Here is a 24905-nt window from a genome sequence, read left to right as displayed (position 1 = left end):
TGGGGTATTTTCTTTCTTATAATGTGCTGGTGTGGAATGGACAAAGTGAAGCTAGATTTATTATGTATTTTTCCATTGCCCAATCGTTTTACAAGATATTTTCTGTCATGTCTGTATACTTCCCTCAGTTCCTTCTGACCTTTTATTCCTCCAGCTTCCCCACCTGATCTCTTGTTGCCTTCTCTCCCACTGAAACACACACTCTTCCCACGTGAATGTTAGGGTTTTTCTTTGGTCCAGGCCCTGAAAATTGGAAGTGGATTATTGACAATCAAAGAATCTGACTGTGCACTGAAGAGCTCTAGAATTCTGACTGCCGCTCATGTTCCCAGGTCATCCTTTCTGTCAAACGTGAAGCCAAGGCACAGTTCTTGTTGAAATTGAACCCTTTATGGAGAGATAGGAGTTTGTCATTGTGAGGCCTGTCATATGATGGATTTGGAAGTTGTTTATTTCCAAACAAGAACTCAGTGATGATGTGACTTACTGATAAATTACTACAAGTGATGTGTGAAGATTTTTCTTGTTACACCCATGTGCTGACACTTGAGTATATTTGGAATAAGAAAACAATGCTCAATCATTTTTAGGATTATTACGCTCTGCGAACCGGTTTACATATAATGAAATAAGCCTTTAGCTGTGATACAATTATATTACTCAGTTTGATAAATGATTGATCTAAAAGCATTTTGAACTGAATGGAAGTGGGAGTGTATCACTTTACATATTGCCATATATTTTCATTATAATTATGTGCTGGCATTCCATCTCTTGCTTGATACATGCTCTTGCTCTTCAGAGAAACAGTTGACGGCAACCAATTGCCTCGGAATACTAGCCATGGCCGAAGCTATGCAATGCAGTGAACTCTACAACATGGCAAAGGCGTATGCCCTACAAAACTTCCCAGAGGTGGCTGGTCAAGCGGAGATCCTTAACATCTCCAAGGAGGACTTTCTTTGCTATATTTCTAACGATAGCTTGTACACTAAAGCCGAAGAGTTGGTGTATGAAACTATGATCAAGTGGATTAAGAAGGACCCCAAAACCAGAGCACAGGTATTTAGAAACAAGCGTTACATTAGTCTACTTTGATGTTATTTGTTCATTCTAGAAATGTTTGCCCATGTGCATTGGCTTTCACACATATTGTTGGCAAATTCTAGAAAGGAATTGTTCAAAAAGTAACAAAAATCAAACATTTGATGTTTTACTAGCTATTGGGTTCTAAAAAGAGCATTAACTCCCTCCTAAAAATCATCTTGCTTGATGTAAGAAGGAAAATTTGGTGTGAATCAAAAATCATAAGTGTGAAAATGTGAGAAATGTACTGTCTTGATATTACTTCTTCATTTTGAGACGCTTTCCGACTTTTATCCAACTCTCAAAGAATTCCAGGAGGGTGCCTGGAAATCCACATCAAGGGGTATGTAAATCCCCTCAAATATAGGTCCTATTGCCTATGTTGCCCACTTCAATTTTAGTAGCAGCATTAGGACGTGTAAAATTGTGATACCGTGCTTCACAATCTGGTATCAAAATTGAATATATCTTAAAGGGGGCTATAAATCTTTGAACATTGAATGTAACTTTATAATTCAAATGTTTAAAACCCCACTTAATATACACAATCTTGTATCCTCTCCCACCCATAATTAACGTACAGCTAGGCTCACGCTATACATCTATACATAAAGTGTTTTAGGGTGTTCACCTACCTTTGCAGGGAAGAACTGAAATAGTTTCTAAACCCCTCATACCATTAACGTTGTCCACATTAGCTCATACTGGTGATGTTCCTCTTTGCTAAAAAAAATAATTCTGCTATTCCTTATTCTATTAAATAGAATTGCGAATCTGCTCCTGCCAAATGTATTCATTTGTGCTCTTAAATTGATGAAAGGTCTGCAAATAGGTTTTGTTAATCATGCTCTTAATATTTGAATTGAAAGCTTTGCTGATTAAATCAACCCTATGAAGAGACAACCAAGACAAATTTAATTGGTGTCAATGGAAATGAAAAATACAAGTGGAGATGGCAGAAATGTAAAAACGTGTTTTGAAAACATGCTTTCCACAATATCTTGTGATCCTTAGTGTATTTCCCAGGAGAAGAAAGGAGTTATACAATGCAATACATGTTTTGTATATCAAAAAAATGAACTTTTGCACCCCAGAGTGCCATCTTGGAAGCATGCGGCACAGTAAAGCTAAACCATTAGATAATATTTGGACTCACTTTGAAAGCCACCCCCCCCCCCCCCCCCCCTCACACAGACTTGCCTGGCAAATGAACAAAATATTCTTATACTGTGGTAGATTGCGAAAAAATTTGAAATAAAATCTATGATGGAGATCAAGATGAACCACAGATTATCACATTCTCAATACATGTGCTGCCTAAGGATTTTTTAGTTTTTAGAAGAAGTATCAATTAGTATAGTCCAGTATCAGTACACATCGTTGATTTCATTTCTTTGCAGGGGAGAGAGCAAAGTGAATGAGTGGTTGGTGAGGCTTGGTATTTAACCCGTAGAGGTGTGGAAGTGCTTTGGGTGTTGGTAGTACAACTTTGAATACTTCCTAGGGACCTAGCATGGCCTAATTTATGTGCTCTCCTATGTACTAATTTACATTCAACCTTCTGTAGGGTTGTATACTTGCACTTTTTATCATGCCTAGCTCTAGTTAGAGGCTTGTGATGGAGCAAGATGTTTGCTTGAAGACCAAGCAGGTCCCTCTAAATTTGCCTTCCTGGACCTAACAAACAACTTGGCTACACCTACATATTTTTATTGAAAAGGAATTGTCTATAATTCCTCTATTATTTTCTTCAGTTTCATGTCTCTTATGGTAATTAGAATAGTAAACTGGGAATCGGATGGAGTGGTAATTGTTAGGATTCCTTGATTCTCAAGCCTCATTTCCAAAGAAAATTAAGTTTTAATTGCACTTTTGATTTGTATCTTTAATAAATAAAGTCCATATAAGTGAATCACAGTAAAACAAAATTACATGCGGTAGAGATATGCTCACTTTATCTAAACGTGCTTCCATCTCTCTTAAACCCCTCTGCTACACTGCATGCATAAATCACAGCCACATTTCCCATGGCATGATTGAAGCACCACTTCAAACTTCATACAAAACACCCAACGCTTCCCACATTATAAGCCCAACCACATTCTGTTCTGATGAATTATACATTTTCTACACCATCATTCAGTCAGTTATGTTATCAACTATAAACAAAGTACAGTATAGTTTGTAAAGTAAAGTTTAGCTGAAAAGGGAGGGTATGTGACTTAGATGCTACAGGCAAGTAAGAAGCAGTTGTGACCATAGCTTACAAACACACTGATGTGCATCCCACTGCAGCCAAAAAAGCTTTGTTCATTCCCACAGTCTTTTATCTGTCTTCCACACTGAATAGGCACATCTGCATGTTTCAGATGGGCGAGTTTGAGGGTCTGAGGAACCGAAGAAGCAAAGGACTTTTGGACTCTTAAGCCCACTCCAGCTGTGCCCCATGTATCTGTGATTGCACCACTGTTTGTCCTGACATCCTTGGTGTGGTTTTCCCCCAATTCTTTTGACTTCACTCCCTGATTTTTGCTGCACTTCTTTTTGTTGGCATTGTGAGTCTGTGCACTTTACCCTCACTAACCAAATATTAAACTGCTGGTGATCACTCCCTAAAACATGGTACAATTGGACTACACATAATTAGCACATTAAAATAACTTGTATGTTCCTGGTAAGTGGTACTACCTGTTTCCAGGGCTTGTAAATTAAATGCTATAGTGAGTAGCAGCTCTCATTATGCCACCCACTAAGGTGGCCTCTTAAAGCTTGTCTTGGGCCGCTCAATGCAACCTGTGATGCAGTTTTTAAACTTCCATTTCAACCTTGCAAACTAAACGTTTGCGGACCCATGGAGTAGGCTTTGCGGACCCCCAGGGCTATCTGGACCACAGGTTAAGAACCACTGCCCTAGACAGTTGGAGCAAGAACCAGAGGAAGAATTAACCAGAGCCAGTTTGGGGATAGGTCGTGTAATTCCCCCTCACAAAGACTTGGCACCAGGTATAAAAGCTGGACCTTCAGAACCCCTCATCAAAATACTGCTGGACCTCTGGAAGATTCTGAAAAAGTGCCGCCCTGCTGCCAAAAGGACTGACTGCTTTCTGTTATTTAGGCCTGTGCAAATGAGACCTCTTTTTAAATGTATGCCTGAATGGTCATTGTAAGAAATTGAGTTGTTTGTGAAAGGGTGGAAGCCCCACTCTGGCAACAACCACATTCCTCATCTGGGTGAACCACAAAAGTCACTGCTGCTGGAAGGACTGCTTTGCTGCCTTAATCCCAGGCTACCCCAAAGTGGCTCCAAGGGTCACACAGTTCCTGAGGCTCCCTGCAACTGCCCAGCTGACCAGGACCTTCCTGTGCCCTGCTGCTGACTTCTGCTGGAGGAAGTCCTGATATCCAGTAGGTGTCCTGCAGGCCGTGGACCCTTGGCTGGCATCATTGTGAACTCATCCTCAAGAAAAGGTGGAAATCCTGAGGTTTGGGCTCCTTGTGACTGTGAAATGGCATCTTTCCGCCAGGATTTGACCATCCACGACAACCACCAATGCAAAGCACCAGCTGAACTGCATTTCACGTTGACAGTGACCACCCGAGACAATCAATCAACCAACATGAAGCTCCAGCAACTACCGGCTCTTTGTATTACAGCAATGACTGTCTGCAGACACTGGACCTGCTCTTCACGCTGGATGCCTCTTCCTTTCAGCCCTCTCCTACACAAACAGAACCCTTTCCAAATGACTTGAGAGGACAACTCTTCACCAGGACTAACCTGGTCCCTTTATTTTACCCACGCGGGGTCACCGTCAGCCTGAACTTGTGACTTTGCCCCGGTCTAGTGCAACCAGAAAAATGCCAGTGGCACTTTGTGCTTCCTGCTGCTATCTTCACCTAATATTTCTTCTGATTTGGATTTTCTTCATTTTTGGTTTTTTTTTTTTTTTTAATTGTCTGTTTTTTCCAGTTGGTTTGGGAATTATTTTGTTGTGTTTACACTTTATTACTGTTTGTGTGATGCATACATTCTTTATACATTGCCTCTAATTTAAGCCTGACTGCGTTGTGCCAAGCTACAAGAGGGTTTAGCAGAGGTTAATTTAGTGACTTTTGTGGTTCACCCAGATGAGTAATGTGGTTGTTGCCAGAGTGGGGCTTCCACCCTTTCACAAACAACTCAATTTCTTACAATGACCATTCAGGCATACATTTAAAAAGAGGTCTCATTTGCACAGGCCTAAATAACAGAAAGCATGAATTAAAGAAAAACACTCACCGGTGATGCCAGTAGGTCTGACTTATAAATGAAAGTGCTCCTCCATCATTCATGAGTTTAGGTACTCTAGTCATCATACATGCACTTTGTCGTTCATCCATCAACAAACAAACTCAACAGCACATCCAAGATAAATCAAAATAATGAAAGTTTAATAAAGAAAACATGCTGTATCTAAACTTGGGGGGCACATTCTTGCAATAGCAAGAAAAAAAATAAACAAACCAGCCAATGGCCACCCTTTAATGGAATTGTACAAAGTGTATTCTTGTTTTAAAATTCCACTATTTCCAACATTTTTAGAACCAATGTGTTGGCTTTCTTGGAATGGTATAGCAATGCTACAATAAAGCCAATACCATTTCATAATGGTTACCTTGTTCAGAGGCAGTGGCTGCCTGGGATGCGGCTCACTGCAGATAAAATGCCTATTAGCCCTGTTTGTGGAACTGTACTGTGCTCTAAAAATGAAAAGAGAAGATGAACAAATGAAAAGTGACCCATTAAAAGGAAAATATGATAAAACTAAAGAACTTGCTCAGCAGCCGTGACATTGAACAACACTCACTTCATGCTGTCATGGATGGAAGCAGAGCATAAATTTCACCTATCTTTGCTTTTTGACCTCTTGGTTTTCTTTCCTTTAGGACTCTTGGCACTTTACCACTGCTAATCAATGCTAAAGTGCATATGCTCTCTGTGTAAATTGAGCATATGGAATTGTGTTTCCCTGATTGGTTTGCTTGACTTGCTACTAAGTCCCTAGCATAGTGCACTGTGTGTGCCTGTGGCCTGTAAGTCGAATACTGCTAGTGGGCCTGCAGCCCTGATTCTGCCACTAACACAAGTAGCCTTTCAAAGGGTTCTCAGACCTGCCACTGCAGTGTCTGCACACAGTCTCTACTGCCATGTCGACCTGGCAAGTGCACCCTCTTGAAGGGCCTAACCTTCCCTTTTCTTACACGAGTCACCCCTATGGTAGGCCCAAGGTACCACTGTGGGCAGGGTGCAGGGTGCAGTGTATGTGAAAGGTAGGACATGTACTGATGCGTGTAACATGTCCTAATAGTGAACTACAGTGAATTACTTTTTTCACTATTGAAAGGCTATCTGTCCCTTAGAATAGAATGGGAGTTTATTTATAACATCTTATAAATATAACTTCCCACTGGGACAAGATAGAAATGTGAAGTTTAGTATTTCTGAACTCAGAATATAAAGATGCATATTTTAGTAAGGAGGATTTTTATATTTGGTGTTTGAAAATACCACTTTTAGAAAGTAAGTATTGTCTTCTTTAGCCAACCTGTGTGCCTCTGCTGGATGGTGGATTTACTGAATGGCTTTGGAGTGACGGGTGCTGGGGTTGTGCATTCACTGTAGACAGCCACTGGGGATGTTAAGGTGTGTCCTGTCTTTCCTGGATGAGTCGGGGCTGGTCTGAATAGACCTGGGCAGCATTTAGAGTAGGAGGAGGAGATTTCCCTTTCACCTGAATGGGCCTTGTCTCCCTTACACAATACGGTCTCCACCTCTTGCTGGGAAGCTGGACCAGAGAGGACAGTACTGGTTTTGACTGAGTACAGAGACTCTCTGCCACCAGAGATCAAAGAGAAATGCTGTATAAATATTGGGATCCAGACGTCAGAACTTTAGAATACTTATGGACTCAAGAGGAACCTCTGCCAATGAGAAGAGCTGGGAAAACTGAAGGAGAAGCACTGCCCCTTTGCTGTGTGCTGTCTGGAGTTGGCCTGAAGTGTCTGTTTCTGCCAAGGAGATGATAAAGAATTTGCTGTGTCTCTTTCTTTAAGAAGATCTTCAAGGGTTTGAAGTAGAGCTTGCTTCCTGTTCTGAAGTCTCAGGACACAAAAACTTCACCACCAGCTCCCCTGAACTCCCTTGCTGGGAGTTCTGACCTACCAAGAGGTGCCTGTTGCTGATTTGGGCCTCTGGAGTTTATTCCTGCTGCTGGGAAAGAGATGCAACAACGAGAAGCGCGATACATTTGCACCCATTTCCAATGCATCGCCGCTGTGCCATTGAAGAAACCAACGCAGTGGCTACCCGCGTCTGGAGATACCGCTGCATGCTGAATCCCTTACACCGATCTCCGAAGTCCGAGATCACTGCACCTATTCTGACGCAGGCTAAGCTGTATGGCTGCAACAACCAACGCATCCTGGGACCGCGGCTGGAAAGACCAACGCAGCGCCTTTGCCGCTGCATCAAGCACCAACGCATCCCAGATCCCCACTCATCGCATCAGGGCACCAAGCCTACAAGGACACCGGAGCCGCAGTAAGAAACTGACGCATCACCTCCCCGCACAGTAAGAAACCGACGCATAACCTCCCCGCACAGTAAGAAACCGAAGCATCACATCCACTGAGTGGGTGTAAGGTACCGCACATCACCTCACCTGGAGTAAGGAAGAGACGCATCACCTTCCCTGCAGCTGTTTTTGTTCATGATTGTGACCCATCCCAGGTACTTTGTGTTGAAAGTGTCAGATCTATAGTTTGCTATGGACAGAACTGTTTTACCGTTGAAGAATTACATTTTTATTACTGTATTGTGGATTTTTGTTTTGGTCTTGTTTGGTTTAGATAAAGATTCCCTATTCTCTGAACTGGTGTGGTGTCCATTTGTGTTTTCACTGTATTAGTGTATGTGTGCACGAATGCTTTACACACTGCCTCTGAGATAAGCCTGTCTGCTCATGCCAAGCTACCAAGGGGGTGAGTAGGGGTTATCTTGGGTGTGTAATCCCCTTACCCTGACCAGGAAGAAGGGTCCCTACTTGGACAAATGTGTAAACCATTGCCAACTAGAGATCCCCATTTCTTTTTTTTTTTAACTTTATTTTTGATTATGCAAAAAAACCATAAACATTCCCCCCCCAATTGTGGCATCATACAGAACCGTTGCATACAGGACGACGACCTCATTAAGGCACATTAGGGACAAAAACATCGCTAATCATCAGTCAGGCCTTGGGCTTGTAAAAGCAACCTTACAGTACGATCAGCACATGGCAACCGTGAGTTGAGACAGCAGCCGAGCGCACAAAGACAATCCGGATCTAACCGTCCCCAATACCCTCCCCCTCCCCGTCAGTTCCCGATCCCTCAGAGGTGAACAGTTCAGAGCTATTCCCCTCAGAGTCACTCAAGGTTAAACCAGCAGTACACATTACTCTCCATGCCAACAGGTCTTCCTGCAATCTCTTGTCTCTACGCGTAGATTGCATATGAGTCTCTTCCGCCAACGATCACTCCCGGACATCCCGCAGCCATGCAGAAATCTCAGGGGCCCCATGCAGGTAATGGCTACCCTACGTCATGCCAGAACCAACATAAGCTGTAATAGTTTATAGGGGACTTTCCTCCTCTAGAGCCGGGGAACCAGAGCTAGCAAACAGTGGAGCGGTGTCAAGGTTATGCTAAGGCCGGTAGCGGCGGCTATCCGTCCCACCACCTCCAACCAAAAGTCCCGTACCAGGGCACACTCCCAGGCCAAGTGGAGAAACCCGGCTCCCTCAGCACCGCACCCAGGGCAAGTGTCCTCTCTATCTGGCGAAATGCGCTGTAAAGAGACCGGTGTCAAGTATGTACTATGCATAAAATTAAAGTGTGTGAGCTTAAACCGTGCATTACAAGAGACCTTACGTGTGAGACCCCCTATACGCCTGCGCTGCCCGGCATCCAGTGTCTCCCCCAGATCTGTCTCCCAGGCACTCCACGCAGGCTGGGATCCCCATTTCTAAGTCTAACTCTCCCTCTCTCACTCTCTCCCTCTCCCTCTCTCCCTCTCCCTCTCCCTCTCCCTCTCCCTCTCCCCTTCCCTCTCCCCCTCCCTCTCCCCCTCCCCCTCTCCCCTTTCCCCTAAGCCCCTCTTCCCCTCTCCCCTAAAGTAACTGACTCGTGCCCCCTAGCTAGATTGCAATTTAAATATAGAGATAACATTTTAACACAACTAACCATTGCCTAGACAGGTTACACTTACATGTGTGCCTTGAAACAAGATTAGTGCACTTGGAATCAGAACAAAGTCATTCAATAGTCTTGTCAGTCAGTAACGTCAATACAGCATCAGTGATCGATTTTAACAATATTTATCAAGTTTCACATGTTTATTCATTTTGGTAACTGATGCAAACTTTGCAAAATATGTGCTATTCAACCATCTGGTTTAAAGAGAAGGCATGTGGTGTAAGATTACAGACCAGTGGATTCATTTAATTCCACAGTGAAAGCAAGCACCTCACTGCTTGTTAAAATTCCTCCTGATCATTTGCTGCTGGGAAAGAGTCCAATGGCAGGCTGTTACATCTGGAACAAGGTTTATTTACTTAGCCTTGTCATATACTGTCTTCATGTTTGCTTTATGGCACACACGGGGTTATCCTGGTGGTAATTCCTTGAAGCTTTTATGACAACTTTATGGGGCTGCAAATCAAATGAATAGTCGCGGATTAACCTGTGGTCGGCCTCTCTTCTAAATAGTTATCTTGCCTTAATGCCTGTACAATTGCTGACATAATTTGACAGTTTGTCTTTACTTGTTTCTTTTCTTATTTGCCCATTTCTGTAATAATCAGTTCAAGTAAGATAGGAGCAAATGTGCCTAGCGTGCAGTGCACATTGATCACGGTTTGAGCATGGCATTGGTTCTTAAATCTGTCCACCCACCTGGTGATGCGAGTATAATTCCTGCATAAATCGCATGACAAGCAAATGGAGCTAGTAAAGTTGCCCAGCCTCTGAAACAAGCCTCTGACTATGTATTTCTCGTTTATGGGCTCTCAGGTGTCCACTCAGCAGGACATGAAAAGAGCAAAGTACAGGCACGGATAGACTTTGTAGTTGAGTGAATCCGTCAGACATATTTACCTGCAGGCGAACCTGGACGTTGGCCACCAAAATAGCAGCAGAGGTGGTAGTAATATTACACAGCCCTCTGACTCTATCATGACACATTGTTGAGGTGCTGTCCGGCCTTTAACCCCTAAAGAGCATCGTATTTGCTGTTGGGGGAACCCGGAGACGGAAAGGGAGTGAAAACTACTGGAAGGAATTATTATTTTTTGTCTGCATTTTTTTATATAGATCAAACTCGACTTTTAAGCTGGGGCTCATATGTCAAGTCTCTCTGGGGGAGTTTGTGGATAGCGCCACGACACCTTCGGGTAGCAGGTTGCGCTTTAAAAATACTAATAAGATAACAAGCCATTGGAGCACGTTACATGAGCACCAGTTACTTTACACAAGGGCATATTCATTTGTTGGTAGGCATTGGGAGATTAAGTTATTTGCCCAGGATATTGGGCCAATGCCGAGACTCTAACCTTGTTCCCCAGCTCCAAAAATTGCAGCTCTGGCCGTTAGGCCACAGAGGGCACCTGAAGCCCTTTACTTTGTGATGTTTCTGCTCCCTTCATGATCCTTCGAATCTGGTGTAGTAAGGGCAGTGCCACGGGCATCAAAAGTCACCCTGGGTACCAGCTGCTGACCCAGCTGAAAGTCCGTTGGCATTCATGCAAGACAAAAAGAGGAAAAATGCATCCTGAAATGTGTTGCCCTGTGGTTCTGGGGGAAACCCTGTGATTTGTTTTGCCTTGTGAAAGGGAATTCAAACCCGAGCACCATGTTCCAGAGTGTGCAGACTGATAGTTTCTACAATTTTGGAACACAAGTCTCACAAGATCTTACCTGCCAAAAACCTTTTGACAAAAAGTAAAAGGCACCTAAACTGCTCCTTGTTAAATACCACATGTGTAACTAGAGCATTGCCCTGGCTTTATCTCCAATCTTGGGATTAGACTGCGGGTCAAGCCTGCAATTGGACAGGAACAAATACTGCAGCCAAACCTTTGATGGAAAAGAGAACTGTCTCTTGGTGGTGGATGGCAACACAGAAGCTGCTGCTATGTAAGTTCCTTTAGACTGACGTCACACTTGAAGATTGAAATACTCAGTCTGTTCTCATAGGTCACCACAGTCTTTTTTTCTACCTGAGATTCTGGCATACCTCATTGTGCCATAGAGTCACTCAGTGATTCATCACTGTATCAGCCAGTATTCAGCTATCAGACTTCCCCGACACAATCCAATCGTGAGTTTGCCCTTCAGTCCAACGTCAACCCACATTCACCGCAATGAATGCAAAATATATTTCACATTATCCTGTTTGGGGCGAGTACCGACTCACCACAGCTCTTCTCACTGTACTTGAGAGACAAAAGATTACTTTTCAAATGCAATGGCAACAAAAAGCAGTCTCCAACAATGGGCTGTCCAATTAAATGTATAATATATTATTTGCCAATATTGCAGACACTATTTCCCCATTCTAGGAAACGAACCTAATCATTCATGGTGCTCTGTTTGCTTCAGTTTCTTACTAATGCTTTTGGAGAAGGATGTTTTTTTCATAGTTCAGCAATGATGCATCTTACATATGGCAATGGGCAATACAGATCTTTCATTTGGCAAAGCAAAAATCTGTGCGGGATCCAGCTATTCCCTGTCCAGTAGTTCATACTCGGAGTAAAAATCCATATGTCCATATAGCTCAGCATCTGGGTGAAGATTCTAAGAAGACCAGATTCCTCATAAAGAAATATTATTGGAAACCTATCTGTGGCGGAACTTCGAAAGAACAATTGGAATCTTTTTTCTGTTAATGATATTAACTTTAAATCTGCCTTGGTGAAACATGGTCACTAAAGACTTAAGGCATTGTCCTGTGATTTGTCACTGTGGTGTAAGGAGGATTGCTACAGAATAGTATAGATGAAGATGTGAAGAAAAATGAAACGCAATAAGCCATTGTCACAAACAGAATGTTAGAGCTTTACTCGTAGGACCCCAGTTCCTCACTGGAACAGATTTAAGTTGACCTCTTATTCACAAAACTTACCAGTAGTACACCTGGAAAGCTGCACCTTTTACAGATGTCCAGGCTGCTTTGGCATGACTCATTTGATTGACTTTTCTTTATCAACTGCTGTTGCTTTCGTGCCTAAATGTTGTACAATTCCATGTTGTGGGACAGGATCTAGATGTCCAAATACACATCTTTTACACAGTGCTGCTTGAAATGGAAAAATAGAAGTGCAGGTACTCTCTACTAGAGTGGCTGCTTATTTCTGTGAAGTCCCGGTACTCTCTACTAGAGTATCTGCTTTTTTTCTGAGAAGTGCCGGTACTCTCTACTAGACAACCTGCTTGTTTCTGAGAAGTGCTAGTTCTATCTACGAGAGTACCTGAATGTTTCTGAGAAGTGCTGGTACTCTCTACTACAATATTTGCTTGTTTCTGAGAAGTGCCAGTACTCTCCAAGTAAAAGTATTACCTTTCTCTTGAGAAGTGCTGTACTCTCCCTCTCAAAATAAAATAAAGTGCTGCTACTCTGTACCGGACAGTACTGACCCATTCAAAGCACTGCTTTCACATCTTTTCATTTTTTTCCACCATGGGGAAAACACTTTAAGCGCTGGAGTAATTCCCTCCCCTATGCCACCACAAATTGTGGCCACGCGCTAGAAGTGGAGCTGATTGACCCTTTTACCACCGTTAGTTGGGGTGAATTACTGCCTCCTTTGTAAATTCTTCATTTCTCAGTGGTCCCATATCCAGTAGCCGCTCACTCCACCCACCCGTAATGAGCGATGCCTCCCGTAAGGTAACTGTGACTCCAGGGGCCCTTCCTGGGAACTGCAACAGAGCTCTTGTTCTTGTGTTCTGGTACAGCCCTGCCTCTGTTATTGCCTCTGTCTCAGACACAACAAACCTCTCTTTGAAGGCTGAAACATTTTCCTCCGAATGTGCCCGTTCTTCATTGCTCAGCAAAGCAATTTATTTGAAGGTGGCTGCAGTGCATGAAGGGACATACTTCAAGCTGTTTGCTGTGCCGCAGCTCCGAGACGGGAAGCCACACAGAGTGTAACCAGAATGGAAATGCAAAAGTCACAGCACTGGAAAATGGAGAAGTGTTTCATCCATCACGAGTGCCTGTTTTTAAATCCCCTCCTCTCATGCTCCATCATGCCACTGCTGGTAATGCACAGCCCATTGCTGCTGGCTGCCTGCAGCCTGTGTGCCAGCAATAACTGGTCAGAAATCACCTATTCGACTACCACCTTCCCTGTTGCTAATGTGCGTTTCCAAAAGCTGCTTCACAACGCTAAAATCAAATCAAAATGGCTGCTCATCCTGGGCTTGGAAGCCTGATCTCATTTCTTGCTTTGTTTCACCGTGTCATGGGCAAGGCAGCAATCTGGAAAAAAGTATAATGTATTTTTGAACTTTAACTCTGTATGTGTTTTTAACGCTGATCACAATCCCCTGAACACTGATTCTTACAAAAGGTAGACAACACAACAAATTCGCAAAATGAAGCAATGGTTTGTAAGAGCAACAAGTTCTGCTAAGTGAAAATCAATCTTTTTTTTTTTTTACTCCAAAACCGCAACTCTATAATCGGGTGTAATGAAAAAACGTAGTAGGTCTCTCAAAGTGGCATGGCCAATGTAATTAAGGGCGTGGCTTAAAACATGTAAGAAAAAAACTCTGTGCTTAGCATATTGTGCCAAAAACACACAGATGATGGATGGAAAGCCGAGCAAATCAAGCATTCACCCCTAGTCAATAGATCTGGGTTAAGTCTATCGTTCTTTTGCTCACCGTGCCACCCAAGTTTGGACCCAGCCATATGCGCATCAGTCTTGACCCTGTGCCTCATGGGAACAGTCCAGCCGGATCTGCGAAGCCAGTTCCTCCATGGACCGGAAACAAGCATCCTGGGACCAGTTTCAGGACATCATCCATCATCAGCCAGGCTAGCTTGAATCCAGTGTCTCGGTGAGCCCTTGACCCACGTCTGGAGTCCAGCTATCTTGGATGATGAGGGGTGAAACCCCAAAATCGGTCCTAGGATATTTGTTTACAGTCAAGGGAGAACCTGGCCTGGCAGTTCGGGCTGGAGTGTTCCCATTGGGCACAGGGTCAAAACGGATTTGCATATTGCTGGGTTCAAACTGGAATGGCATGGGGATCAAAAAAAACTATTGATTTAGGCCCAGATCTCTGTACTGGAGTGAAAGTATGACATTGTTCTGCATTCTGTCCATCATTTGATCTTTTAGCAGAGTGTGCCGCCCGACTGGCATTTTGCTGCTTTTGTCATTGCATCCAAATATTTAATACAACAAGTAACATTACACCCAGAACAAGCCAAAACAATTGGCTTTGCCAATTGTTGTTAGTTGCATAAGCAACAACTATGACTTCGCTGAATATAATATAACAATCCTTCAGTTCTGAAGTTATGAGACTGTGAAAGAACTTTAACAAGTGTCTTCGAAGTTCCCCCACAGGCAGTGATGGGTGGTTCTGCTGCAGAATTTAAGATTTTTTATACCTGGATGGTGATGGCAAAAATGGAGAGCCGGAAAGGGCCCCATCTCGACACTTGCTTTTTAGAACTGCCGGGCTCAGCACCGGCACGTTCCGGCCCACTTAAAGCCCTGGTCTCACCTTCTATTATCATATCATATATTATTTCCATAGTATATGCTTGTGCTCGTCAGTAAACAAACTGAGGGTTTATGACCCATGGTGTGCGAAATTGAATAATTTTTTTCGTAATTTTTGGAATCTCCATGTATTTCAAGAAATTATACCTTTCATAGTGAAATGTGGTTCACAGGAATCTTGCCGATTAACTGAGTGCACACTAAACAAATGTTTGTTAGGTACTGGAAGAAGAGCACAAAGTTACTCCGTGAGATGTTTTCTGTACAAGCCAGTGGTGTCTCACGAGACATATATGAGAAAATCTTCTAGCCGCAGATTCCATACCTTTGAATTTCCACCAGGTGTCAGACTGGATCCGGGAAATTTTTCTTGAGCCGTACACCTTCACGCTGGTGGGTGGTATTGATTTGCTCCGCATCCGTCGTCTGCACCATCTGCGCCGGAAGTAACTTCGTGGTTCCTATACAGGCACCTCTCAGACGCATTGACGTCAGTTATTTTCTTTCTGCGCCAGCCAGCACTGACCAGAGAGCAGATCTACTCTTCAGTCATTTTTTGACTAATTTATTTACGTTTTAAGGACCGTTTTTTGGTTTTCCTTCCTGATGTATTGATGATGTCATCACTTAAGACTGGATTCAATCTCTGTGACGCCTGTCACTGCCTGATGTCAGTGACGGGCCTGCATCTAGTCTGTCTATGGTGTTTGGAGAGCGACTACAACCCAAAGTCATGCTCCAATTGCCAGGCTATGCACCCGAAGGCTTTGAGAGAGCAGTCCGTAAAGCTAATGGCGACCCGGCCTACGACTCCACGCACGTCTTGGTCGAGGGGAGGTCCTGGGACCGGTCGTGGAGTACAAAGTCTACATTGTCCTATTTAAAGTCCTCTGGACATTCGGGTAAGTCAAAGCACAAGAAGAAGTTGTAGCATTCTTAGACTTCTCCTTGTCCGTCGGACCGACACAATGAGGGAGCATCAGCATTCTAGGACTTGTTTGCCGCTGTAAAAGTATTACAGCAAACAAATGATGGACGGAATGCTGACATTGCAAACACTCTCCCCCAGCCAAAAGATCTGGGTTGAATCCATCGTTCTTTTGCCCACTGCGTTTTGCTTGTTTCCGGTCCAGAGAGGACCTGGCTTGGCAGTTCGGGCTGGACTATTCCTATGAGGCACAGGATCAAGACTGATTTGCATATGGCCAGGTCTAAACTAGGGTGGCATGGTGAGCAAAAGGATGATGGATTTAACCCAGATCTCTTGACTGGGGGTGAATGTTTTGATTTGTTATGCATTCCGTCCATCAATTGTGTGTCTTTTGGAACCTGTGCCCAGGAGGACTCCATATATTCCCAACTTTAAGGGAGCTGAAGCAACACCCGCCCAACTGAAGGAGTCCTATGAGGCAATGTGCCTCATATTTTGCCGGCCCGATCCTTCGGATGTGCATGTGGGTTCTGCTGGGTCAGATGTGACCCCATCTGGGTCCACGCCGGTGGCTCCGATCCCGCCTAGAAGTGGGCCCCTTAGGGTCCATTCCTGGATCCAGACTGACCTGGGTCATACCATACATACCATACAAAAGTGCAATTATAGCTGCAAAATCTTCATACTTCTCCGACAGAATCTCTGTTGCCCCCAAGAAGTCCAAGGAAATATTCAGAATTATGGGCGAGTTGACGTCTGATGCCAGAACTCTCCCCTCCCAGGTCCCCAATCCTGTGATGCTCTAAATAGCTTTTTCACTGAAAAGATCATTAAGATCAAGAACAATATCCCCCCCGCCCCCCCTGCTGCTCCACTTGTCCCCTCCCTTGGTAACCCATGTTCACTGTCACACTTTCCCCTCCTCGACTCTCCTTCCCTCGCCAAACTTGCCTCCCGAGTCAAATCTGGCTTCCCCTATGATTGCTGCCCTCCCTCTGTCTTCAGGGACATTTGCTTAGCTCTGCCCAACTGCATCTTGCCTCTACTAAACACCTCTCTTGAGGCCGACATCGTACCCAACTCCTTCAAGGAAGCTGCCTTGGTACCATTGCTGAAAAAACCCGGAGCCGACCCAGAGGACCTTGCCAACTATCGGCCTATTTCTCTCCTGCCTTATTTTTCTAAGATCTTGGAGGCACATGTCACCTGCTGCCTCTCTCAGTTCGAGTCCTCCGGCTACCTTGAGCCTAACCAAGCTGGCTTCAGACCTGCCCATTCTACTGAGGCTGTGATCTTAGCGGTTATGGACTCTCTCAGGAGCAACGCCGACAAAGGGTCTCCTCAGGCCCTGATCCTTCTGGACTTGTCGGCAGCGTTCGACACGGTGGACCATAACATCCTTCTCCACCGTGTCGAGCAAGCCGGTATCCGGGGCTCGGCTCTGGTCTGGATTAAATCCTTCTTGACAGGCAGAACCCAGGCTGTTCACCTGGGTCCTTTCACGGCTACTAGGGAACCATTCATCTGTGGAGTGCCTCAGGGTTCCTCTCTGTCTCCCCTGCTTTTTAATCTTTATCTTCGCCCGCTCATCCATTCCCTGAAGAGCTGGGACATTACCGTCTTCAATTATGCAGATGACCTGCAAATCATCTTCCATCTTAACACCCCTAACGCAGCTCTCGACTGTCAGGCGGTCATGTTACATATCCAGCAATGGATGAACCTTAATCAGCTCAAGCTGAACGCAGGGAAGATTGAGCTAATTCTCCCTGGCAGTAGCTCCACTCACTGGGGCCCACAGTTTTGGCCTACAGAGCTGGGCGCCCCGCCCATCCCGGCTAAATCGGCAAAGAGCCTGGGGGTTATCATAGACTCAGAGCTCTCCCTCAAGCCTCAGGTTGGTGCAGTCGTATCCTCGTGTATGTTTCAGCTTCGGAGAATCAGGAAAGTTTCCCACCTACTCTCGCCTGAAGCCCTGATACAAGTTTTAATCGCCCTTGTGCTCTCCCGCCTGGATTTTTCCAACTCCTTGTATCATGGCCTACCGAAATACCTGCTACATAGGCTGCAAGTCGTGCAGAATCAGGCGGCCCGACTAGCCTTTAAGAGCCCGAAGTGGCAGTCTGCAAAACCACTACTCTGTAAACTCCACTGGTTGCCGGTCGAACAGAGAGCTGCATTTAAGATCGGCTGCCTGACCTACAAAGCTGTGACTAGTACGTCCCCCGTCTTTCTGAAGTCCCTAGTGACTCCTTACCGTCCGGCACGCAACCTTCAGTCCTCCCACCGTCAACTTCTGACCGCAGTCCCAATCAAACTCAAAAAATATGGTGGTTGCAGATTTGCTCATCTGGCTCCCAAACTCTGGAACCAGTTGCCGTTATCGCTCAAATCCTCCATGTCTCTGCTGGAATTCAGAAAACTTCTTAAAACCAATCTTTTTACACAGTCTGGCTAGCTCCCCCTCTCTACATCTCTCAGTACCACCCAGCGCCAAGAAACCTATGGTGACAGAGCGCTATACAAGTCCCTCTTAAGATAAGATAAGATAAGATACCATCTCAACCTTCCCAGGTGCCACCCCTATCTCAACGCTCCCTGTGCTGCCAACCAACTTGTGATATCAGACTCTGACACGGAGCTGGATAGCCGACTCCAACGCCAACATGAGCCTTTCCTCTTAGAATTGATCCTAAGCCCTATTGTCTTCGGGTAGGCCTGGGGCAAGACTGGGAGGGGTCTCTGGGCCCTTTAGAATACCATCCCTATATTGAAGAACACAGTATGGAGTGTTGTCAGGAGCTGGCTGTTGCCAGCGGCAAGGATACGCTCTAGATGCTGCTCTGTTTTCTCCCCATACCATGGCTATGGAGGAGGATGCTTCCCATGTAATGGTGGTGCGGAGGGTGGCCGAGGTCCTTGACCTTCAGCTACCCTCGGTGGCTGTCAAGACTAACCTCTTGACAGTAGTGCTGCAACCAGGAGTCTTCTACTCCGGCTCAATGATGCCCTTACATCCTTTAGGGTACCTGGTCAAAACCCAGTACAGAGGCTCCTGTAAATAGGAAAATTGCTTGCTTCCTTCGCCCCACACCTGAGGACCCAAACTTCCTCACACAACACCCTACCCTGAGTTTTTGTGCAACGAAAGAAACAAGCATTTGCAATGCAATAGGTCTCGCATTACTGAAGTTTGAGCTATTGGTGTTGCATTATTATTAGCAGCGCCTATATCTCAAACCTTCAGTAATGCGAGACCTGTTGCATTGCAAATGTGTTTTGTAGTTAAGCCAGGAAGACCCAGGAGCTGAGCAGCATTCTCCCCTCTCTCCTTCTGAAGTCTTAATGGCACTGAGCTATGTGCAGAGCTGAGCATGTGTCCCCCTGCACAGTATCTGCCTTTCACTTTCCGAGGGGGAATTAGGACATTAAAATGTTGGAGAGCAGCAGGCCTATACCAGTTCATATAGGCCTGAGCAGCTGCTCCATTGTCTTCAGTGGAGCTCTCAACATTCCAATGCTCTAATGAATCTACCTTACCCTTCAAGCACATCATCAACATGATGGTAAGGTGACTCAATTTCAACTCAGGCTCCTTTGTCGAATCACACACAGTTTATCCCAGATCTAGATTTCAAGCGAGAAACTCTACTGCCAAGTATTAGCAGTGGAATTTTCACACTCCTAGCAACTCCAGAAAGGCAGCTAGAGTCTCAGAAAGCAGCACTCCGTGCGGCAGGCAAGCTGGGCCATGCACAAGGAAGTTGGGGCACATGACGCCTCTTCCTGCCTCTCTGAAATGGCTCCCCATAGAAGCGAGTATTGTGGCTCTCCGGCATTTTCTTAGCAGGCTGCGTGTCTGGTGAGGCGGATATCGGAGCATGTTGAGCCAAAACATGTCTCCATGGTCCCATTCCAGCGGTGTCTTCCTGGAGCGTGGCTGATTTAAGCATTTGTGCTGGAGTTGAATTTGGTTTCCATTTCAGGTTCGGAAAAGACCAATTGTCAAAAGACCGGACTGATTGGACATTTTGTTTAAACATCGCCGGGCAAATTTACAAGCCCCTTACGCCAGATTTGCGCCGCCGTTGCGTCACTTTTGTGACGCGGCGGCGCAAAGCCAACACTATGCTGCGGGCTATTTACAATGTGACGCATCTGGGGAGATGCGTCACATTGTAAAGCCCTGTGCCACATGTGGGCGTTCCGGCACAGGGGGGGGCGTTCCGGCGCAGGAATGCCTCCAAAAATTGGCTGAGTGAAATCTACGAGATTTCACTCAGTCACTTTTATGGCCATGCTGCGTGAAAAAACCTGCACCTGCTTGAAGCAGGCGTAAGGATTGACGCAGCATGTTAGGGATAGGGGCACCCCGAACCTTGCTGGAGATGCGTCGCGCTTGCGATGCAAGTCCAGCAATGCACCGTCTTTACGCCGGGGGATGCGACACGCATCTTCCCATCCGGTTGCCACGGTACGCTGCATTGTAAATGTGGCGCATCAGTGGTGGCGCACGGGTGGGCAGATGGTTCGCAACTCTTCTGGCGCATCCCTGCTGATTAGCAGAGATGCGCCAGAAGTTGTAAATCTGCCCCCGCATTTTCCCACCTGGTAGTAGTCTTGCATTGTGGATAATGATCCTACCCAGAGAGTCAAATATAAAGTTGAAGTAATAGGTCTAGAAAGTGTCTGCATAAGCAGAATAAGTTGGAAGTTTTAAACATAAATTATCTTTGAAATATTGGGTTATCTGAAGCACTGTTGTCCATTTCCTCTCAGAAAGGCTGTACAGTATCTTGTTAGCCGTTTCCATGCCAAAAAACTAAACAAAAACGTGATAACAAACGATAGTGCTATGTGATCTCCTGACAACGTGGACCATTTCACCTTGCACCCAAAATACAATTATGCTGATAAAATCGTTTCCAATAGAAAACTGTTTCAAAATTTCTTCTAGGGAGTTTGCCCATTTTTGACTGATGGGGCATTTTCTCACTACACCCACAAGTAGAAATCCATTGACTGCAACTCTTTGCAAAATGATTTTAAAAAAGCTTGTAGTTTTTCCAGAAAAGTTAATTATTCTTTGTGATGGACGGAGCGTCCTTTTTTTTGTTTAAAGTGAACCTGTGTATTACATTTAATGGTGAAAACATACTGCTGCTGAAGCAAAAACGCAGTTTGATGTGGGTAATTTAGCTTCCTTGCTTCACTTGCTGGCAGACATGTGTTTTTTTAGGCAGGCAGCACAGTAGGGTTTTTTTTGTAAGAAGGATGTGTAAAGCATACGGATGGATGATATATACGTCACTGGAGAGTCGTTATGCCGACCTCGTGAGCCTTACTTCAAGTATGTCACACATGCAGATAGATTTCCATGTGCTGTATTTATGAAACAAAAATGAGATTCTGAAACAGTAAAACAGATTTCCTCTTCAGTGCGCTCCGCGCCGCTTCCATTTTGTCAGACACTGCAAGAATGATTGTCTTTTTATGTGTAAAGAAAAGCTGGCGGGATGTTTCTGAGGGCGGCGCGCGCGCCGAGCCGTCAGGGCTGAGAATAGGCCGCCCCGCTGCGGTGAATGCCTATCAGCCGCCCGTGTGAACTCAGCTGTCCGCATGTTAATGCGCTGATGCAAATCTCTCTTCTGGATGCTGAGGCGAGGAACGTGTCACAAAAGCGTTAGCGGAGTCGACGTATTCATTCTCTGCAGGGATCAGGGTTGTGTAAAAAATAGATATTGTTGTCACTATCCGGGAGGCGTCGGGTCAGCTCCCTTGTTCAGCGGCAAGTGGTGCACGCATTCTCTAGTGTGGTGGATTTCATTAATCCCGTCGTGACTACAATGTTAGCTGTGCGGTCCTCACTGCCTGCCGGTTTTAATATTCTTGACATTGGAAAGTCGGGTCCCCACACCTTTCGTCCTTGGCATCTAATTTAATTCCTATTTTCAACCCCTGAGTTGCCATAAAAGTTTTATGATGTAGCGAGGATGGCTGGAGCCCTAGTGCAAGTTGTCGAAATGGCCACACCTGCCCCCTAATAGTAGTGGAACAGGTCTGTAATTCTTATTTATTGCCATTTGCCTGTGACGGCTCCTCCATTAGCAGGGATGAGTGTTGCCCTCCCTAAACATGAAAAAGAAAATTGTAATAAAGTTATTTTAATACCATTTTATTTTCCATGTAGACACCCCGAGAGTGTCAGTGTGAGGTGGTGTCGTTGCTTGTGATTGACTGAAGCAGGACTGAGTGGTGGCTACTCGAGTTTAAAGTGCGCTTGCTTGTCACTTTTGCCAGCTGTCTTGCAACAGGTAATCTGACATGCACACTTTAAACCTCTCCAACCAGAGCTGTGTTAGGCAACTGGGTGGAGAGCTGTCACAGCGTTCCAGTGTCTGTAGGAGGGGTGAGCCAACCAACCAATCGTGGTGTTTCTGGTGTGCTAATCAGAAGCCTGAGATACGTGTCTGTATTGGTTAAGCGAGCCACATCTGCAGCCCTGCTGTGCCCTAGAGCCACAGACTGAGAGACAGTGGATACGTTAGGGTGACCAGACGTCCCCGTTTTCCCAGGACGGTCCCCGTTTTTGGAGAAGTGTCCCCGTGTCCCAACACTTTTCTCCAAGTGACTCAAATGTCTCCGTTTTCAACCAGTGTCCCAGGTAAACACAGAAATGTCCCTGTTTTTCATTGTTCCAGTTGAACATGCGCGCGCATGCTCTCTTTGCACTGGCATTTGCTAGTCTTTGATGTTTTATTGATTTTTGGCAAATATATGCTGTAGTCCTTAAAAGTGTAAATGTAATAAGAAGTACTAATGCTGCTGTGTAAAGGAGAGGGGTGCCAATAAAAGACCTCAGATTTGTTGTCTGTAATGCTTCATCTCGGTCTGTGGAGGGAGCTGTCGTTGTTGCCCTTTTCTATGTCTATGACAGCTGTCAAATAATCCTACTTTTATGTCGATGGTTACTGCAAACCATAGTCCTACTTCTATGTCTACGACCTGTCCCCGTTTTTTGTTTTGAGAATCTGGTCACCCTAGGATACGTGCACAATTTCTTTTTTAATTAAAACAACTTTTTAACCCGCTTACATCTAGTGTGAGAAACTCGCACTGCCTGGGCTACAGCCTCAACTCTAAAGTTCTCGATCATGGCTCATTATAAATTAGGTGGGTTTCCTGATGCAGACTCCTGTCAGGATATGCAACATTGGGCCCACTCTTAGTTCGGTTTTACCAAAAGCACATCCACTGCTCCTTCTCTTTCACACCTCTTTCCTCCCTTTTGCTTTCTATCTCTTAGCCTGTTTCTTTCTATTCTCTATCACTTTATCTCCAACTTTTTCTTTCCCATCCCGTCAAAATCATTCCACTATGCTTTTCCTATCTCCTATGCAGTGTTTCTTTCTTTCACTGCTCTTTTTATGCTATCTGCTTTGTATTCCCTTAGTCCATTTTCTCACCCTCTCCATTCCCTACCTCTCTTTACTTCTTTAATACCCCAGCTGACCTTGTCCTTATACCACCTCGTCTTGTGATTTCTTTCCTTCATACTTTCTCGCTGGGTCCCTTGATTAGCGCTTCCAGTGCATTCTTATGCTCTTCATCAATCTTGTACAGACCTTATTGCCCTTCTTCTTTCTCATACTCTCCCATAACCCCTAGCCTCAAAGGTTGTATTTGTTTACTCCAGAGTCTTCACTGGTGTCTCTATAGAGGCAGATGGTGCCTGTTCCCCAGTGCTATTTGTCCTGGCTCCCGTAGTGCCCTCCACCACAGCTGATTAATGAATTGGGTGACAACACAGAAAAAACAGACATTGCACCTTACCACACACATTAAATTGTCCAACTACCTTTTGTAGCAAGTGCTGTTTGATTACATTGTTTGAATCTCCCTCTCTCTCTCCCTCCATCCACATACACAAACATACACATACACAAAAAGGCCACTGATGGGGCAGAGAATTTTGCTGGAGTGGGGGACACATTCTTACCTCTGACCCACCACAAGCACTTTTTGTTTTAGACCATGTATAATAGCCATGTTCAAACCCATTCACTTCTCTTATCACTCAAACAGAATTATCATTGTATTCTGTACAGTAACATAGCAATGTTGTTGTGGACTTTTATGCAAACAAGAAAAAGATCCCCCACCAGGTCAATACCTCATACCCGGAGACATCCACATTGACATAGCTCCCCAACCCCCCCAGGCATATTCCAACATAGGAAAAGGTGAAAAGGAGTATATTGCATGAGGTGCATCTATTAGGTCTGCACATCGGCTTAAATGGGATGTACACTTTTCTTGTGGTTAGAATTTGGTTATCAACATTTTCCATCACCTGTGACATTAGTAAACCTGGTCTTGGAATCCCTCCCTGCTACCTTTTGATTTTGCTAATTCATTGGTGTTTACACTCTGATAATAAATTGTAAAGACCAGGCAGGGCTAAGGTTTTTAACACATGCAACTGTCTGTTACCATTCAAGGACAGATGTATTTAAACAGTACATTGTTGTATTTCCTGGATGCTAACTACTTGCTCTTCCTGCTTTTTCAACCTCCACGCCACTACCTCACAAAGCCATTTACTGATAAGCACCACTATCGACCAAGGACAAACTCACCCCAAAAAATAAGCTATGTTCCAACCCCACACCACATTCCCAATACCTCACTTTAAAATACTCCTCAGAGGTCTGATCCATTTAATGTTTGACAACAGCCCTTGAGACAGACATCCTGTAGAGCATCAAAACCCATTCAACCTACTACTGTTCAGAGAACAACCCATGGATCTCAAAAGTAAGACCTACCTCTTTCTTCAACCTACTGTCCTGTAGAAACAATTCAAGGTGTCTTCCCCAAATTTCTCTAAATCGATAAAGACAAAGACAACCAGTCACAAACATAACCTTTCACACTATGCAGCTTCCTCTTCCGGGTGACTGACAGTCTGACAGACAGACACACGTTCACTGTAGAGTGCGTCCCAGCACTTCTTTTGTCAATTGACATAGACCATTCATTTGATAGAGTGCACAGACCTTTTTCTG

At 44.8% G+C, this 24905-nt stretch overlaps 1 protein-coding gene across 1 annotated transcript in view; it reads left to right on the top strand.

Moving 5' to 3' along the window:
* KLHL29 (kelch like family member 29) overlaps window positions 1-24905 on the top strand; it is a 729019-nt gene that overhangs the window by 547937 nt on the left and 156177 nt on the right. Inside the window, exon 6 of the mRNA XM_086926271.1 lies at window positions 803-1062. Within this exon, the coding sequence (XP_086782397.1) occupies window positions 803-1062 (260 nt within the window). The remainder of the gene's footprint in view (window positions 1-802; window positions 1063-24905) is intronic.

Source organism: Lissotriton vulgaris, chromosome 6 (assembly GCF_964263255.1).
Source record: "Lissotriton vulgaris chromosome 6, aLisVul1.2, whole genome shotgun sequence".
Lineage (NCBI taxonomy): Eukaryota > Metazoa > Chordata > Amphibia > Caudata > Salamandridae > Lissotriton > Lissotriton vulgaris.
This window is presented reverse-complemented; position numbering and strand designations above follow the sequence as displayed.